Consider the following 14,149-nt stretch of genomic DNA (forward strand, 5'->3'; position numbering starts at 1 on the left):
GGCACATACCAGCGTTCCCGAAGATGTGGCGAAGAAGGGTCCAGCCACAAGCACTCGCCACTTCCCGTCTCGCTTGAGTAGACAATATGTCGATCTCCGTGTAGATCCAGCATGCTCATTGGCTGTCACATAACGGTTTTCTCAGATAGCTTACACAGCCGCTATGATTAGAACGCCTCATTCCAACGTAGTAAAGTGGTCGATCGCTCGGATGCTTATGTAGTCGGTTCCGGTTCATGTTGCACCTTCGCTCCGTGATGCGCTTGGAAGGGAGGGTCTTCGGGGTCCGCGATAGGCTCTGCAGCGTTGCGAACGGTGGCGAACTTGTTGGAGCACGTCGGCTAGCTTTCCGTTGTGCTAGCGAGCTGTTTCTCCCGTTTGAGTACAGCTACGGGAGAAGCAACGGCAGTACCGGAACACTCTCCTTTGCAATCGTCCGGACGGCAAGCCCAGTTGCTTCCGAAAATATGCAAATATGTATCTTTTCCTTGTATCATCACGCCACACCTGCATGGCACTTGCTCGGATACTGCAGATGCCCTAGACTATTTGTTGGAGCTGCAATCGGTACGATGGATTGGCGTTTCATAATTGCGATTGAATGAGGCAGCTACTCAGCAATAGACCTGCGAGTAGATCCGTTCGGTCCGTTCTCATTTGACGCGTCCTCTGTAAATGCCAGCGCATCTTTTGGACCCTGTTCATTCGGTCTGACTTATCGTTTTCTTTGGGTGTACCATGGTCGTGATTCGCGAGTCCTTTCCTGCAGTATGACATCAAGGCTCGGCCGCACAATCCTTTGGGTCGGGTCCCTGTGCTATCGGTATCGGCTACCATACCCACACTTCCCGCCAGCCCCCTCAATTACTCGCGTGGCAGGGGCCCCCGCCCAATCGCTGACAGGTGTACCAAACACTGTGTCAACATTGTCGAACTCTATGTTTTGCAAAGCGAAACCGATGGCAATCATCGCAATAGCCCTTCCGTGAATGTGTCAGTTGTTACTCGCGCAAGCCACCCATTTTCCAGAGCCCCTGTTTGGATAGCAGCGTGCGTAATTTCCGGAGACAATAGCGTGTCGGATGCTTGTTATACGCCAAGAGACTGAAATATCACTCGATGGGTCTGACATGGAGAAATCTGCCGTGATGGTGACGGTCGGAACAAGGTTTCTAACTTGGGAGGCGGACGGGGGGAATGTAGCGATCATCGCTATGTCACAACGTCAGTGGAGATGGGCCGCGGCGAGCGGCCCTGCTTCGGTCGGCCAGGGTGAGAGCGTGGACCTGACGAAAATTGTACAGGGAAGAGATGTCGAAAGATCGCGAGCGAAAACTTCAGAGCGAAAAGGTTTGATTAGGCTCGCAGAGGATATTGGGCATGCGCACTGTAGTGGACAGAGTTGCCATCCTCGATGTATGTAGTAAAGAAATTACAGTCCGAACACTCCCTCGTGTCGCGCGTGTATCTCGCTATGTCTTCATGATAGATCGTTGCTTTGCAATCTTAGCCGCTTGAAAGGTGAAATGGTAGTAGTATAATGGGTATCGTCGTCGCACCGGAAAGAAGAAGAGTAGAAGGTATCAACAAAGGAAATGCAGCAAACGCTCCCAATGGACGCGTGGTATCGAAAGGCGTTGAACGCCAGGCGGTGAAATTGAATCAAGTGATGCCAGTTCAGAAGCATCAGCAGCCCATGGAGACCAATGCAAAGCTCCAGGGTACGAATAGTAAAGGGTCGTGACAATCGGTGAAGTACCGAAACAGGGTATCAATGTTGAAGGAACGGCGTCTCGCAGGCGAGCAGTAGGCATAAAAGCCTAAAAGAGAAGGCGAAGTTCGTAACCGGTCGAATGAACATTTTCCGTGACGCTGATGTCGCCATCAACTTGAATGTCGGTAGGACCCGCGTCCCATTCGCGTTTCATGGCATGCACCGGCGGCGTACCAATCTCGTGGAACTCGGCAGTCATATCCTGTTGCTCGGGTATTCTGTTGACGGCATCGTCGTCCATCAAAATTTGCAGACCCTTCTGGTTGACGCGGATAGTCCGTGTGACCTTGGTTGGCTCGATCTTGATCTTCATTGCGATGCTTGCAACGAGCTCCTTTACAGTACGCTCCATCAGGTAGACTGCGCGGAAGTAGTTGTCGTCGGGTTGCCGACCAGCGAGGCGCGGTTGAACGAAGAAGCAGGCGACGGGCTTCAGCATCGGCTCTGGAGGCGGTTGGTAGGTTTGATCAACCCCAAGGGCTTCAATCCATCCAGACAGTGCGTGGTCATCAGAATATGGCCGTTGAACCTTGGTTGGAACGTCTGCGCCGCCTTGGATGCCATGCATCCCTTTGAGATCACCTGTGGCCGTCTGTGGCATGCTGCGCCATTCATTGGATGACATACGCGATGGTGGCTGGTAGGGCGCCGGACGCTGGAAGGAGGTAGTCCGGCGCTTCTCGGAATGAAGAGACTGAGAGCTGGGGGTTGGCGACACAACAGACGAAGCTGCTGTCTGCGACTCGGGAGCTTCCCACATAGGCGCGTCTACGTTGGTGTCGAGCTTAGAGAGTTCTTGAGGAGTAGCGCCGAGGATCACTGGGTGAAGGTCTGGATCGTCCTGGTCCTCGCCCTTTAGGTACAGGACACTGACAGGCCTGGTAGAGCTGAACATGTCTTGGAGCGAGGCGAGCTTAATGTGAAGGTCTTCTTCGGCGGGTGCGCGGCCTCCTTGATTGTCGCTTGTCGAAGACATGGACCAGGTCCTCTTGTGTTTCGGTACCTTCCCAGGTCGTTGGCTCATACTGCCCTTGGAGATTGATCCACTGCGTTTCCGCTTGCCAAAGTCCTTCATGCCAGACTCAACCTGTGCGATCTGCTGCTTTAGCTTGTCGATGGTCTTCTTGACGTGGGCAACATCGTTGGAGAGCTTCCTTTCGGCACCGTGGTCGCGGAAGAGCTTGACTTTGCAGTAGCAGAGCTCACCATCTGGCTTTTGGGGCGACGATCCAGTGGCTTCGGTGACCATTTCAGTCTTCGCGCATAGCCGGACGGGAATGCCTTTGACGCCCTTGGAATGGCTGAAATCGGTGGAGAGAAAGTTGAAACGCACGGCTAAGGAGCACTCGGGTGAGGAGTTGTGGGTTGGTGTCCAGGTGACCACGAAGCCATCGAACGAGGAAGACTCGAGTTCAACCCTGGGTCGTCCTTGGATCTCGCCGCCGCTGACTTGGCTGGGATCCACAAACTCAACTGCTTGAAGCCGCCCACCACGCTGGTGGGCCTCGTTGGTTCCGCGGCCCTCCTTCCACAGTTGCCAGCAGGATGCCGGTCTCTGGCGCTGCTGTTCGTCTTCGAACGAAATGCGGATGAAAGTCCTGTACTTGGTCGATGGAGACGGTGCTTGCGTAGGCGCCGTGTCCACCAGGGAGATGGAATAGGCCTGTCCCTTGTTCAAGTAGGTCACAGGGACTTCGTCTGATTGCTTGATCATGGCCGTTGGAGCATTCAGAGTAACATGGTAGCGGAAGCTGGAAGAGTCAGTATGATCATGGCGTGATGCAGATGGGGTGACCGACTTTTGATTGGGTGGAGGGGGTGCTGGTGCGACTGCAGCCGCCATGCCGTCGTAGGAATGGGGTGCGTAACCGATCAGAGGCGACTGCTCTTGCATCTCGACTTCGGGGACCATGTTGTCCATGGACGAGTCCTGGTGGGTTTGCGTCATGTTGCCCTGGTCGAATGCAGAAGGCTGGTGCGTGAACTGGTGCGGTGCAAATGATTGGGAATGCTGCGGCTGCATGCCAAAGGGATTGACATTCTGGAAGTGATGCGACCCCAGGGCGTGGGGATTGAAGCCATGGAGATGGTTGGCAGGCGCGACCTGGCCAGCGTGCAGTGCGCCTTCTGAAGTGGGAAGCGAGAGGGGAGTTCCTAGGCCAAAGCTGAAGCCGGGCGTGTGGAGGTCGCCGGCCTGGCTGTGGTAGAGCGTGTTGGTGCCGCCGGGCGTCGGGGTGTAGTAGCCCGGCGGTTGGTTTGCGAAAGAGGTGAATGCGAAGCTGTTGGGGTCGAGCAGTGACGGAGTGAACCTCCACGGCTCATTGTTCCCGCGCGGAGTCGGGTCCTGGTCCTTGATGTCCTCATGGTCGAGGTGGCTGGAAAACATGGAGTTAGCAAAATGTTGGGTGCAGGTGCAAATTGGGCGTCGGCGTTGTTGACGTTGGTGATGGTGCCGAGTGACATGGGATGGGGGGATCTCGGAAAGACGTACCGGGAGGGGTGCGCGACATCAAGCGCATCTGCGAGCGTGTGGCCGGGCGGCCCAGCAATCGAGTGCGAACGCTGCTGCAGATGGGGGAACGTGGCCTTGAAGTCCTCGAGGAGCTTTCCGTCGGGTTTTTGGCTGTTGAGTCTGCGCAAGTCAGTATGTACTTGATGACATGCAACGCGACGCGCGCAAATCACATGCGGGCTTGGGCGCGGGCGGGACGACGTACCTATTTCGAAACATGGCATCGGACGCACTCGCGGAGTTAGGTGTGCAGGACTTGCGATTGCATCTGGTGGGACGGTGGGATAAGGTCGGAGACTGAGCAGCAAGGCGTGCGGCGGCCCTGGGTTATGAGATACGGAGAGCAGCTGCCACGAGAAAGACGAGCCTTTGGGGTCAAGCCACACATGTCCAGGGCCGGTGGTCAGACGTCTTTTAGCTAGCAGCTAGCGACCAGAGCATCCACAGGGCCTGACGGAATTGCAAGAGGGCCGCGCGTGGGCATGGGTGGAGCGTCGGGTCTAGGCACACGGTCCCTGCTGCTCTAACGCTACGGTTTTGCATGGCCCTAGGCGGCTTTGGTCCGCCGCCCTACTCTGTGCGCGACGTGCTGCCAGACTGATCACCCACCGCCCGGCCTGCACAGCCACAACCCTACGGCAGACGCGAGCCGGCCAGAAGCCCTCACGGCCGCATGGGGAGCTGATAGTCGCTGCGTCTGTCGCCATCCCGCACTCCAAGCGCACATCCGCCCATGGATGCTGGATCGCGCGGACCCAGCCCGATGTTTCTCGAATCCACTCCAGTTGCTACACCAGTGCGAGGCGCTCGTGCGCGGCTCCAGTGGCTTGATGAGTATTCCGTGCCCTGCCCGCAATTTGCTCGTCGCGACAAACGCTGCTCGCACACTATGCCCCCTTTGTCCTGCGAGACTGTTGCGGCGCCTACGGTGTGCGTTGGCGCCTCAATGCGAAATGACATATGCCGGCCAGCTCCCGTTTCCACTTGTGTCCCGAGACTGCAAAGCCCTGGTCTCGCTCCTGTATTCCACGCGGCAGACGTCTCTGCCGCTGCTCGCCCTACCATTCCAGTCTGCTGCCGGCCGCCTTCCCCTGCGTTCGAGCGCCGGATCAGAGACGAGGATTCCACCCCGCCAATTCGTCAAAGTCTATCGCCCAGGCCAATCCCACTGACGCCCGTTGGCCCTGTGTCGCTTGCGCTTACTCTGAAGACTTAATTCTTAACGTTATTTCACTACCTGTCAGGCCGAGATTAAGGAATGGTTAGCGGGCGTTATCCCGAACGCGTTTCTATCCACCGACTGAACCATCAACGGCTTTCGTCATCGCCAGGCGCTTGGGCTTTGCATCTGGAGCCGTAAACGCATTGCAGCCACAAGAGCGAACGTCACTGCCTTATGCAGTTACACCAACCGCACTGCTGGCTGTTGCATGGAATGCTAGTCTTCCACGGCCAATCGCACTGCTGGGGAAGCCTCGTCCGGTAGGTCCAACGGAGGATTCCACTGACGCAGCGATCCTTGTGTAAAAATAAGTGTGGCAACAGTTACAGACGGTGATCGACAACGGGAACTCTCGACGAATAAAACGCCTCGCGCATTATCAGGTGGCAGAAACCTTTCAGTTAACTCGGCAATGATCGCCCGACTGTGGCACATCTTCGCACTCGCCACACTCAACGCCACACCTTGCTGATCACGCCTCAGAACAGAGTAGATAGCGAACGACGCGTAGGCTTGCAGAATGGAAGGAGCTGGAAAGGCCTTGTTCATGACTAGATGTTGCGATTAGATTCGAACAAGTTCAGAGTCCAGCCGAGTAGTGCAGTGCTCTGGCGTAGTGTCAATAGCCGTACCTCCTGAGCGATGCATTGGCCATAAGCAATCTAGAGTGAGGTCACCTCCGTACAACCGCGTCCGGATAGGTTCACCTCTCGACGCCGCCTTGTCATTGTGACAGCGCTTTGCGGGAAGAGCAGCAGTTGCATCGTCTGATGTGAGCTGCCAGTTTAGCCATAGGCTGTCATCTCGCTAATTGACGCGACTAATTTTGGTTATTACATGAAAAGCACTGCAATCTTAGACTGACACAAACTCCATCATCACAAAGCTGTGACGGACGTACTTGACAATAACCGTCGAATTATTCTCTTTCAAGTATACGGGATTTAGCATAACCCCACCATTTGTTGTAACGGTGTGAACGCTCCGGTCGGGACATTTCATAGTGAATCAATTATCCTTTCTGACGTTGGCGATTAGAATGCGTGGTACCGCACCATGTCTGACAGTCGAATCAAACTCAAACCGACGCGCTGAGTAACCGGCATGAAACACCAATCGCTGCCCGATTTGCCCAACATAACTCTAAGATCTCGATCACGAGTATATCAGACCTCCATTCATCAAACCGATGACGTTTTCTTTGGAACACCATGGCCCGGCCTTACCGAACTTTGTGAATTGTTCACTCGCGAAAGCGAAAGCCTCGGACTACCTCGAGCTGACCAGTGACGATGATTGACTTGCATCACTTGCAGCTCTCGCTGCTGCAATAGCCGTGAGCGTGTTACGCAGTCCTGTTCCACTATGTTGGTTCCTCAATACCGACGGAGAGTCTGGCATACGTAGACTGTTGATCGAACTGTTCCTGCTCTGAAGCTCCGGTCGCATGCTTCCGATCGAGTTTTCGCGGAATGCCGTAATAACACTTGAGCTAGACCCACGGCGGCTGTCTTGAGTCCTTGCATAAACCGACTGGATGCTTGAAGCGGAATCTGCTCGACGGCTACGACCCAGTGTCTGCACAGGACTGGGAATCTTTGAGTGCTTGCCCAAGTCCGCACCCAGAGTTTGGGACGATGAAGTCGATCTGATTGAGCGCGTATCAAGCGCCGGGCGTCCAGTACGCATGAGAAGGGGGGTGTCTGAATCATCAGAACCACTCTCATTGGCCTCTCCATCAAGCGCCTTCAATTCCTCCGTGAGTGCTTCAAGCTGGTCAGCCCCAGGCTCGAAAGAGAACTGTCGGCCATGCTTTTGGTTTGTGTTGAGTTGGGGCTGCGACTGGAATTTTCGGAGGGTGTTCCGCGGCGCAAGGCTTTGGTCAAAATACTCGTATGTTCCATTGTCAGAGCTGGTTTTTTGACGTGGGGTCTGCGTATCATTCTCTTCGACATGTGCCGTCAACTTCTCTGCCGATCTGGTCTGCGAGAACAACATGATGAGGCCATGATTGAAACTGTTCACCTCTAGACCTCGACGTCTTGCGACAAGTGTGCCGAGTGCCCGAAGAGCGACAAGAGCTTCGCATTCGGTGGCTGGCTCCATGCCGGTGTGCTCCAGAATCGTCATCTCGTCAGGCAAAGGGTCGCCAGATCCTCCCGAGAAGCCAGAAGCGACAGAACTAGTAAAAGATCGAGAGGGCCTCGTCTTCTGAATGGCAACGAGATTGAGCTCGCTCTGGACTTTGCGCGACAATGTAAGATTCTTGCTAGTTTGCGGTGGATTGCCTACAGGCAACTCTTCCATGTCGTTGGTGAATTGCGTTGACAGGACGGCCATCTTTCCAGAGGGGGACGACGGCCGGTTTAAAAGCGCTGTGTAAGGTCAGCTAACATACGCAGGGTGTGTGAGTTGGTTTGGTTTAGGAGAGGAGAGTAAGCGAACGTATTTCGCCACCACCACGATAGTATACCGAGAATGTCTTCGCGGTACTATCGGCGGTCGAGTGGTCAGGCGCGAGGGTTGTGTATGCGGCAACGAGAAGTACATAGTACGCCTAAAGACTCACCTCTCTGACTCATTAACTTGATCTCCTGGTCAAGTTGCGCGTGTGAGAAGAAGTCGTATTTCGGTGGGAAACTGTCGTGCGAAATGGTCTTCCTATGACGCCGCACAATACTGTCTTGACGAGCCTGTATGAGTCTTGTTTCTGTTAGTAAAGGAAGAGCAAAAGATTGGACGCTACCTAGGTACTCACCCGGTCATGCCACTGGCCCCACGAGCTATGAGCAGCTCCAAGCGCCGTATCTCCGCACCATAACGATCTCTTGAGCGTGTCCAGTGCTCCTCGGCCTTTCTCCAATCTTTAAGTGTCTCCTCCAGCATTGTACTGAGACACTCCTTCTGCTCTCGTACCTTGCGATAGTCCTCAAACACACGGAAGAGGCCGCTGTTATGCTCCATCGGTATCGGCCAGGAAGCTGTTATCATATGCGATCGGACAGATGTTACGACGTCGAGCGGATCTATGTAGGTCTGGAAGGGCGCTGGTGCATCTTCACCCCATGGCGCAGAGAACGCGAACTCGGGCTCCTTGGCTGTCTCTTTGAAGTTGGCGAAGAGCGACGTGTAGCGAGCGAGCTTGGGCTTCGAGTCTCGACGTAGGGCTGGGGTATCTGAACGTTCACTTGGTGCGTCATCTGCGTCATCGGTGATAGGCGTGGTGTGCGCACCGCCTACAGGAGTCTGTGGTCTGCTGCTCTGCCGCGTCTTCCGCCAGGTAAGTTGAAGCCGACGATCGCTCGAATCATCGGTGCCTACAGGAGTGTCGACGTCAATCTTGAGCGGGGTAGATGTTCTCGGAGGCTTCTTTGGCTGCTTGCTGTGTCCTAAGCGCCAGCTTTTGTTATCGGGCATATTCTCGTCGTCGTCCTTTGCTAGCTCTCTCGATAGATGCGTTGCGACAGAGAGCCCCGGGAGCTGAGATACGAAAATATCCATGGTTTCTGTGGGTCGTGGTTGCCAGTTAGGTGAGATTGCGCGGGGCGACTGTCGAACAGAAGGGTAGGAGTTGTCGACTGGGAAGGCGCGGTCGTCTACAATCAGCTCTCACCTTCACCTCCGCTTCCGAATTTCAGCATGACGCGCTCTCACCACTTATGACGGCTATGGACGGCTTCTCGCTGAGCTCCAGTGCCGTCTTGACAGAAGGCAAGCGTGACCTCGCCCGCTTTCACTGCTCGAAGATGTGAGCTCTTCGCTCTTTCCTCACCCTCTTGTCACCTGCAGCGTCTGGACCTTTCCATTAGGTCACCGAAACTTTGATCAGAGGCAGTTACGCATCGATGATGCTAGATACCTAGGTAGAATCGAATCACGATAGCGTTGGGAAGTCGCGTTTTCTGGGGACGGAAGGAGCATGTCTTGTACTTGACCAGCGAAAGCTTCCACTGTAGTTAAAAACTGTGTACAGCTATACAATATAGATACTGTCGCACTCGCAACTTGATAGAATCCAGATACGAGACGGGGAAACTGCGAAGAATACTAGGGATCAAATATGCCGTCCACGAAGCGCCGGTAGTCAAAAAGAGCGGTCTCACAGACCGGGAACAGAGCCTCGTCTCTCGAACTACGTGAAGTTCATGGTTAAAAATCGCAGAAACGTCATGTTATTGTCAAAGGGCAATCCTCAAGATATGTCTGAAGTCTGCGGCGAAGCGAAGTGTCCACAAACGGCTAGCGCCAGCTGACCAGTTCAACACTCGCGACCTCGGGACAGTCACGGGCGAATGACCATCATTGCACCAACAACGACGAGTTCTGCCCCAGGCTTACGCGTATCGACGTTTTGAAAAGAGCGCAGGTCAACAGATGGTACTGGGCGACTGCTCGCATCGCATTGTGATCTCTGAGATCGTTGCCAAGGGAAGTGCTCTTCCGAGTTTCGGCTGAGTTTGAGTACTGTTTCATCTCACTCCAACCGCTCCGCATCACGGTGCTTATACGGTACTACAGTATCTTAACGAGTCTACTCACCAAGGGAGAAGGATGAATGTGAGAGCAGGCTGAATGCCTTCTTGGACGATACCGAAGTCTGCTCACGTCAACTAGCACGGAAGGCAATTCTACATGATCGCAACCAAGCCGATACTACATATTCCATTGCATCATCGTCATACCCCATAAGGACCTGGGTACAGAAGCCGCGCGTCTCCCGTTCTTTGGGAAAGCATCGACATCCCTCCGACATTTTTGACACACTTCAACACACCTCATCCCCGGCCGTGCCCTTCCCGCAGAACCAGACCGCTCCACTCCCCGCCGTTGCTATGGAGCAGATCGTACTCCTTTCGCTAATACAGTACCAAGAAACAGGCAGGAAAGTCTAGACTCCGGTTTCAGCCTTCTCAGCGCGAGGCACAAAGTAAGGTACCAGGATGACTTTGTGATTGACAACGGCGCCTGATGACGACGACGGCGGTGTGCCTGTATGTCAGATGCGCCGTGACTGGCAGGCTATAAGTTGGAAGTATCCTCAGGCTAGTAGACGCTTTCCTTACTTCAAGCTCACCATCAAGTCAACTTCTTCAAGTCAATCTTCTTGTTTTCCACCCTTTCTATACATTCACTCTTTGTCGCCGGGCGACTTTACCACGTTTACAACTACCATCTACGCTTCTTCTACATCTACTCTCCGAGTTCAATAATCACCTAAACACTATTTCAAAATGAAGTTCTCCGCTGTCATCGCTACCATCATCTCCATGGCCGCTTTCGCCATGGCTGCACCTGTCGCCAACGAGGGTATGTTCTCTTCTCCAACCCAAACCCGATGTTCAGGAGCAATGACTAACAAGAAATAGCAGTCGCCGTCCGTCAGAACCATGGCATGTGTGTCAAGGGCACCACCGCTGGTGTTGAGCAGATCGAGGGCTGCTAGAAAGTTTATACCCATGAGAGGATGTAGAAGACGGAGGAGCAAGATTACCACGAGTTGTGACTGGGGGAGAAGGAATTGGAGGATACAATGGTCATCGCAGAACGGCGGTGCCGAAACGATATAGAAGCGTCCGTTCTGGTTGCGTTCAAGTAATACAAGACGATTGACAAAGCATCACGGTGTGATGGGCTTGAATCACTCTCCACGTTCCATATTTTCTTTGTCACTCGTTAAGCGGAATATCACTCGCATTTATGGTGCTACTTGTTTTCAGTTCTATGTGACAATGATACAAAACGAGTGGTCTAGAACCACTAGTTCATCGGTAGCCTCGCATGAGCCTTGCATACAACGTATCTGCCTGAGCAGCGTTAATAATAAACGCCACAACAGCAAAGGAACTCGAACATTACCTCTCACTCCAAAAGGACAGACTGTGAAGAAGATGAAAAATGCGTAATTAGGTAAGTCCAACATGACCACATCGCTACATAGGTATATAAACGCTTGAACGCTTCCAAGAAAAAATGCAAGATGGAAATGCCAACAAAATGTCGGTCAGGCACTATGCAAAACCATTACTTCCTCCTAGGGGTATGCACTCTCGCTCTGCTGCTTCTTCTCCTTCTCCTTCTCCGCATTCTTCCCCGGTCTGAAAGCATCCAGACTGATCCTCCTTCTTTCCCTGTCCCTGCCCTCATCTGCACCGCTAGATTCGGCCTCGCTTTCCTTCTCCTTTTCCTTCTGCTTCTTCTTTTCCACTTCTTTGATGGCTTCTCCAGTCAATTCTTGCCTGTTCATACGTTCTACTACGTCCTTCTTCCTCGTCCTCTTGTCGCCCAGCCAAATCAGTAAACCGGCTGTGGCATTGCAGGCGATGGAGCAACAGAGAATGACAGTCGTAATGGCAAAGGGACGAACCTTGTAGTAGATACCCCATGTGCACGCGCCGAGGGAGATCTGGAGTAGAGAGTGGCAGTCGAGAAGTACGACGATAGCGACAAGGAAGCGGAGAGGGAAGGCGTAATGGGTCTCCGTCTCGTGGGGTTTGTAGAAGGAATGTGATTTGCAGAATTTGGCTTGATGGTGTTCGAGCTTCTCTTGCTGCTTTGGCGTCAACACGGTGAATTCCCACTGCTTCTCGGGGTCGGCCGGGTCTATAGTGCGTGGTCCAGATACAGGAGCGTGTTCGGCAGGAAGGTCGTTGTGGTCGGTGAGGTCGGGAAGCATGTCCTTCTTACGGCGGGACCATGTGAAATGGTGGTAGTGAGCAATGTAGATCATGTGGTATGTGTCGACACAACGGAAAGGTGCTAGGCCGTCCCCTACAACAGCGAAGAGAGCAACGAGAACACTGTCAATGACGTGGACGACGTAGATCTGCTGTCCACCGACATTAGCCCAGCCGATGAGGAAGAGCACCCAGGCCAAGCCGAATGCGGTGATGAGGAAGGCGTAGAGGGTGACTAGGAAGCCAAGTGCTGTAGATTGTCAGTAATGGTTGAGAGTATAGTGGTACAGATACTTACGTCTCCTGACATACATGCCGAATCCCTTGAGCGAGCGCTTCATCTTCGAGCGTCTTGAGTGGAGCATGTGCCGTACGTGGTCGTTCACCTCTTTCTTGTCTTCGACGCTCCACCCAGACAAGTCAGTATCCTCAGGAAGAACAGCGAAGCGCGACTCAGTAAGCTGCGAATCTATCGTCATCATGGTGGCCGTCGTGGTCTCAGTCGCCGAGCGCTGGAATCTGGGAGCCGCCTGGGCCGCCTGAGCCTCTGCCTCCGCCTCCGCCTGAGCAGCACGAGCGGGTTCCAGTATGCGGTTGATCTCTTCCAGACTGTCGGTCTCGCTCTTCCGTCGCTTGAGGTTGTAAGTGGGCCGACGGTTCAACCATGGCAGGTTCGGAATGAACAGCGAGTTTTGCATATTCGTCAAGGAAGTAAGCGTCGCGACTTCGGGGTCGATGGTGTCAAGGACATCGACCATGCCTGAGGTGTAGTTGGACGGCATGGCATCTTCCGCTGCAGGAGCAGGAGCATGAGCGCTTGTCGTCGGCGACTTCTCCTCCTCCTTAGTACCCCAAAAGGGTATTCTAGTCTGTATCGCGCTCTTGACCTTCCGTAGTCGACTTCTGTCCGGCTCTGGGTTGTTGAGGGTACTCTGGCTACCGTTGGCGGAGGAAAATTGTCCCAGCTCTGCCTCCTCGTCCAGCGCAGGCAAGGGCGTGCTTGCTCTTATTATAGAACCCTGTGGTTGCTGTGCGGATTGTCTTAGGGCGTTGGATGAGGGCATACGCCGTATGCCGATACTGGCTTGACGGCCGACTTGCGGTCGTCGTGGGTATTGCTGGGGTTTGGTCGGCGCCGAGCTGCTTCTTGCTCGTTGCGCGGCAAGAGTACTTGACAAAGGTCAGCATCGCACTCTCCTCTTTCTCGTGCCTAGAGCATACCTGTACGTGACATGCGACGAGGGATCGGTTGCCCTGGTGGGCTTGGGGACATGTTGGCCAGCATCGATGGATGACTCTAACGAGGTAGGCGGTTCGATGACAGGTTGTTGTGTTGGCTGATCCGCGGCTGCTCCAAAGTCCTGCGCATTCGTCCCAGGCTCGGCGCTCTGAATTCCTTCGTTGACGGCATGCGTGCTGGAGTTATCGTGGGGTGCCTGAGACTGCTGTGGAGCATGCAGCTCGCCCGTGCCGGAGCCTGAAGAAGTCGCGCCGGCACCTCTGGCGCGCGCGATACGCGTCTTCAACCTCTGTAAATCCATAGCGACCACGGAATTGAGGATGGGGAACGCAAACCCCAGGGCAATTCCCGATAAACATGTCTTTGTGACTTGGAAACGGCCGTGGCCCAATGCAGTCTGGCGGCTGAGGATTGGCTTTTACAAGCCTGGAATTTTGTCTTGGGGGACGTCATATTGCGCCGCAACCACTACCACCCCCTTTCCCCCAAGACGACTCACTCGCATCGCACGCGCGAGTAACCTTCGCGGGGACGGTCCACTAACGCCAGTCAGTGTTTGGACTACAGAGGTTAACGAGCCATCGTAAGGATCTCACGAAACGTACAGCATGTAGGGCGAGGCCGTTAGGGAGACGTGCTCCAGGGAGCGACCTCGACTCCCCAGATCTGAAACTCCGGTTGGCACCCTTGCAATGATCGTTTTCGCTTACGGAAAACCGGATCCTGG

At 54.2% G+C, this 14,149-nt stretch overlaps 4 protein-coding genes across 4 annotated transcripts; 1 reads left to right on the forward strand and 3 right to left on the reverse strand.

The window, feature by feature from the left end:
* Window positions 1-1,820: 1,820 nt before the first annotated feature.
* J4E86_003206 (uncharacterized protein) lies at window positions 1,821-4,770 on the reverse strand (the record flags this gene model as incomplete). Its single annotated transcript, XM_051443762.1, has 4 exons — window positions 1,821-3,525; window positions 3,574-4,149; window positions 4,266-4,406; window positions 4,742-4,770. The coding sequence occupies 4 exons, from the start codon at window positions 4,768-4,770 to the stop codon at window positions 1,821-1,823; spliced, it is 2,451 nt and encodes an 816-aa protein (XP_051305257.1).
* A 2,007-nt stretch (window positions 4,771-6,777) lies between these two features.
* On the reverse strand, window positions 6,778-9,009 carry J4E86_003207 (uncharacterized protein; the record flags this gene model as incomplete). The annotated part of the gene is made up of 3 exons (XM_051443763.1): window positions 6,778-7,883; window positions 8,078-8,169; window positions 8,267-9,009. The coding sequence occupies 3 exons, from the start codon at window positions 9,007-9,009 to the stop codon at window positions 6,778-6,780; spliced, it is 1,941 nt and encodes a 646-aa protein (XP_051305258.1).
* A 1,730-nt stretch (window positions 9,010-10,739) lies between these two features.
* Window positions 10,740-10,951, forward strand: J4E86_003208 (uncharacterized protein; the record flags this gene model as incomplete). Its single annotated transcript, XM_051443764.1, has 2 exons — window positions 10,740-10,815; window positions 10,875-10,951. 2 exons carry the CDS (start codon window positions 10,740-10,742, stop codon window positions 10,949-10,951), a joined length of 153 nt encoding a protein of 50 aa, XP_051305259.1.
* Window positions 10,952-11,539: 588 nt separating this feature from the next.
* Window positions 11,540-13,723, reverse strand: J4E86_003209 (uncharacterized protein; the record flags this gene model as incomplete). Its single annotated transcript, XM_051443765.1, has 3 exons — window positions 11,540-12,432; window positions 12,481-13,352; window positions 13,404-13,723. 3 exons carry the CDS (start codon window positions 13,721-13,723, stop codon window positions 11,540-11,542), a joined length of 2,085 nt encoding a protein of 694 aa, XP_051305260.1.
* Window positions 13,724-14,149: the final 426 nt, after the last annotated feature.

The sequence above is a fragment of the Alternaria arbusti genome, assembly GCF_024043155.1.
Source record: "Alternaria arbusti strain BMP 1465 chromosome Unknown scaffold_3, whole genome shotgun sequence".
NCBI classification, from domain to species: Eukaryota; Fungi; Ascomycota; class Dothideomycetes; order Pleosporales; family Pleosporaceae; genus Alternaria; species Alternaria arbusti.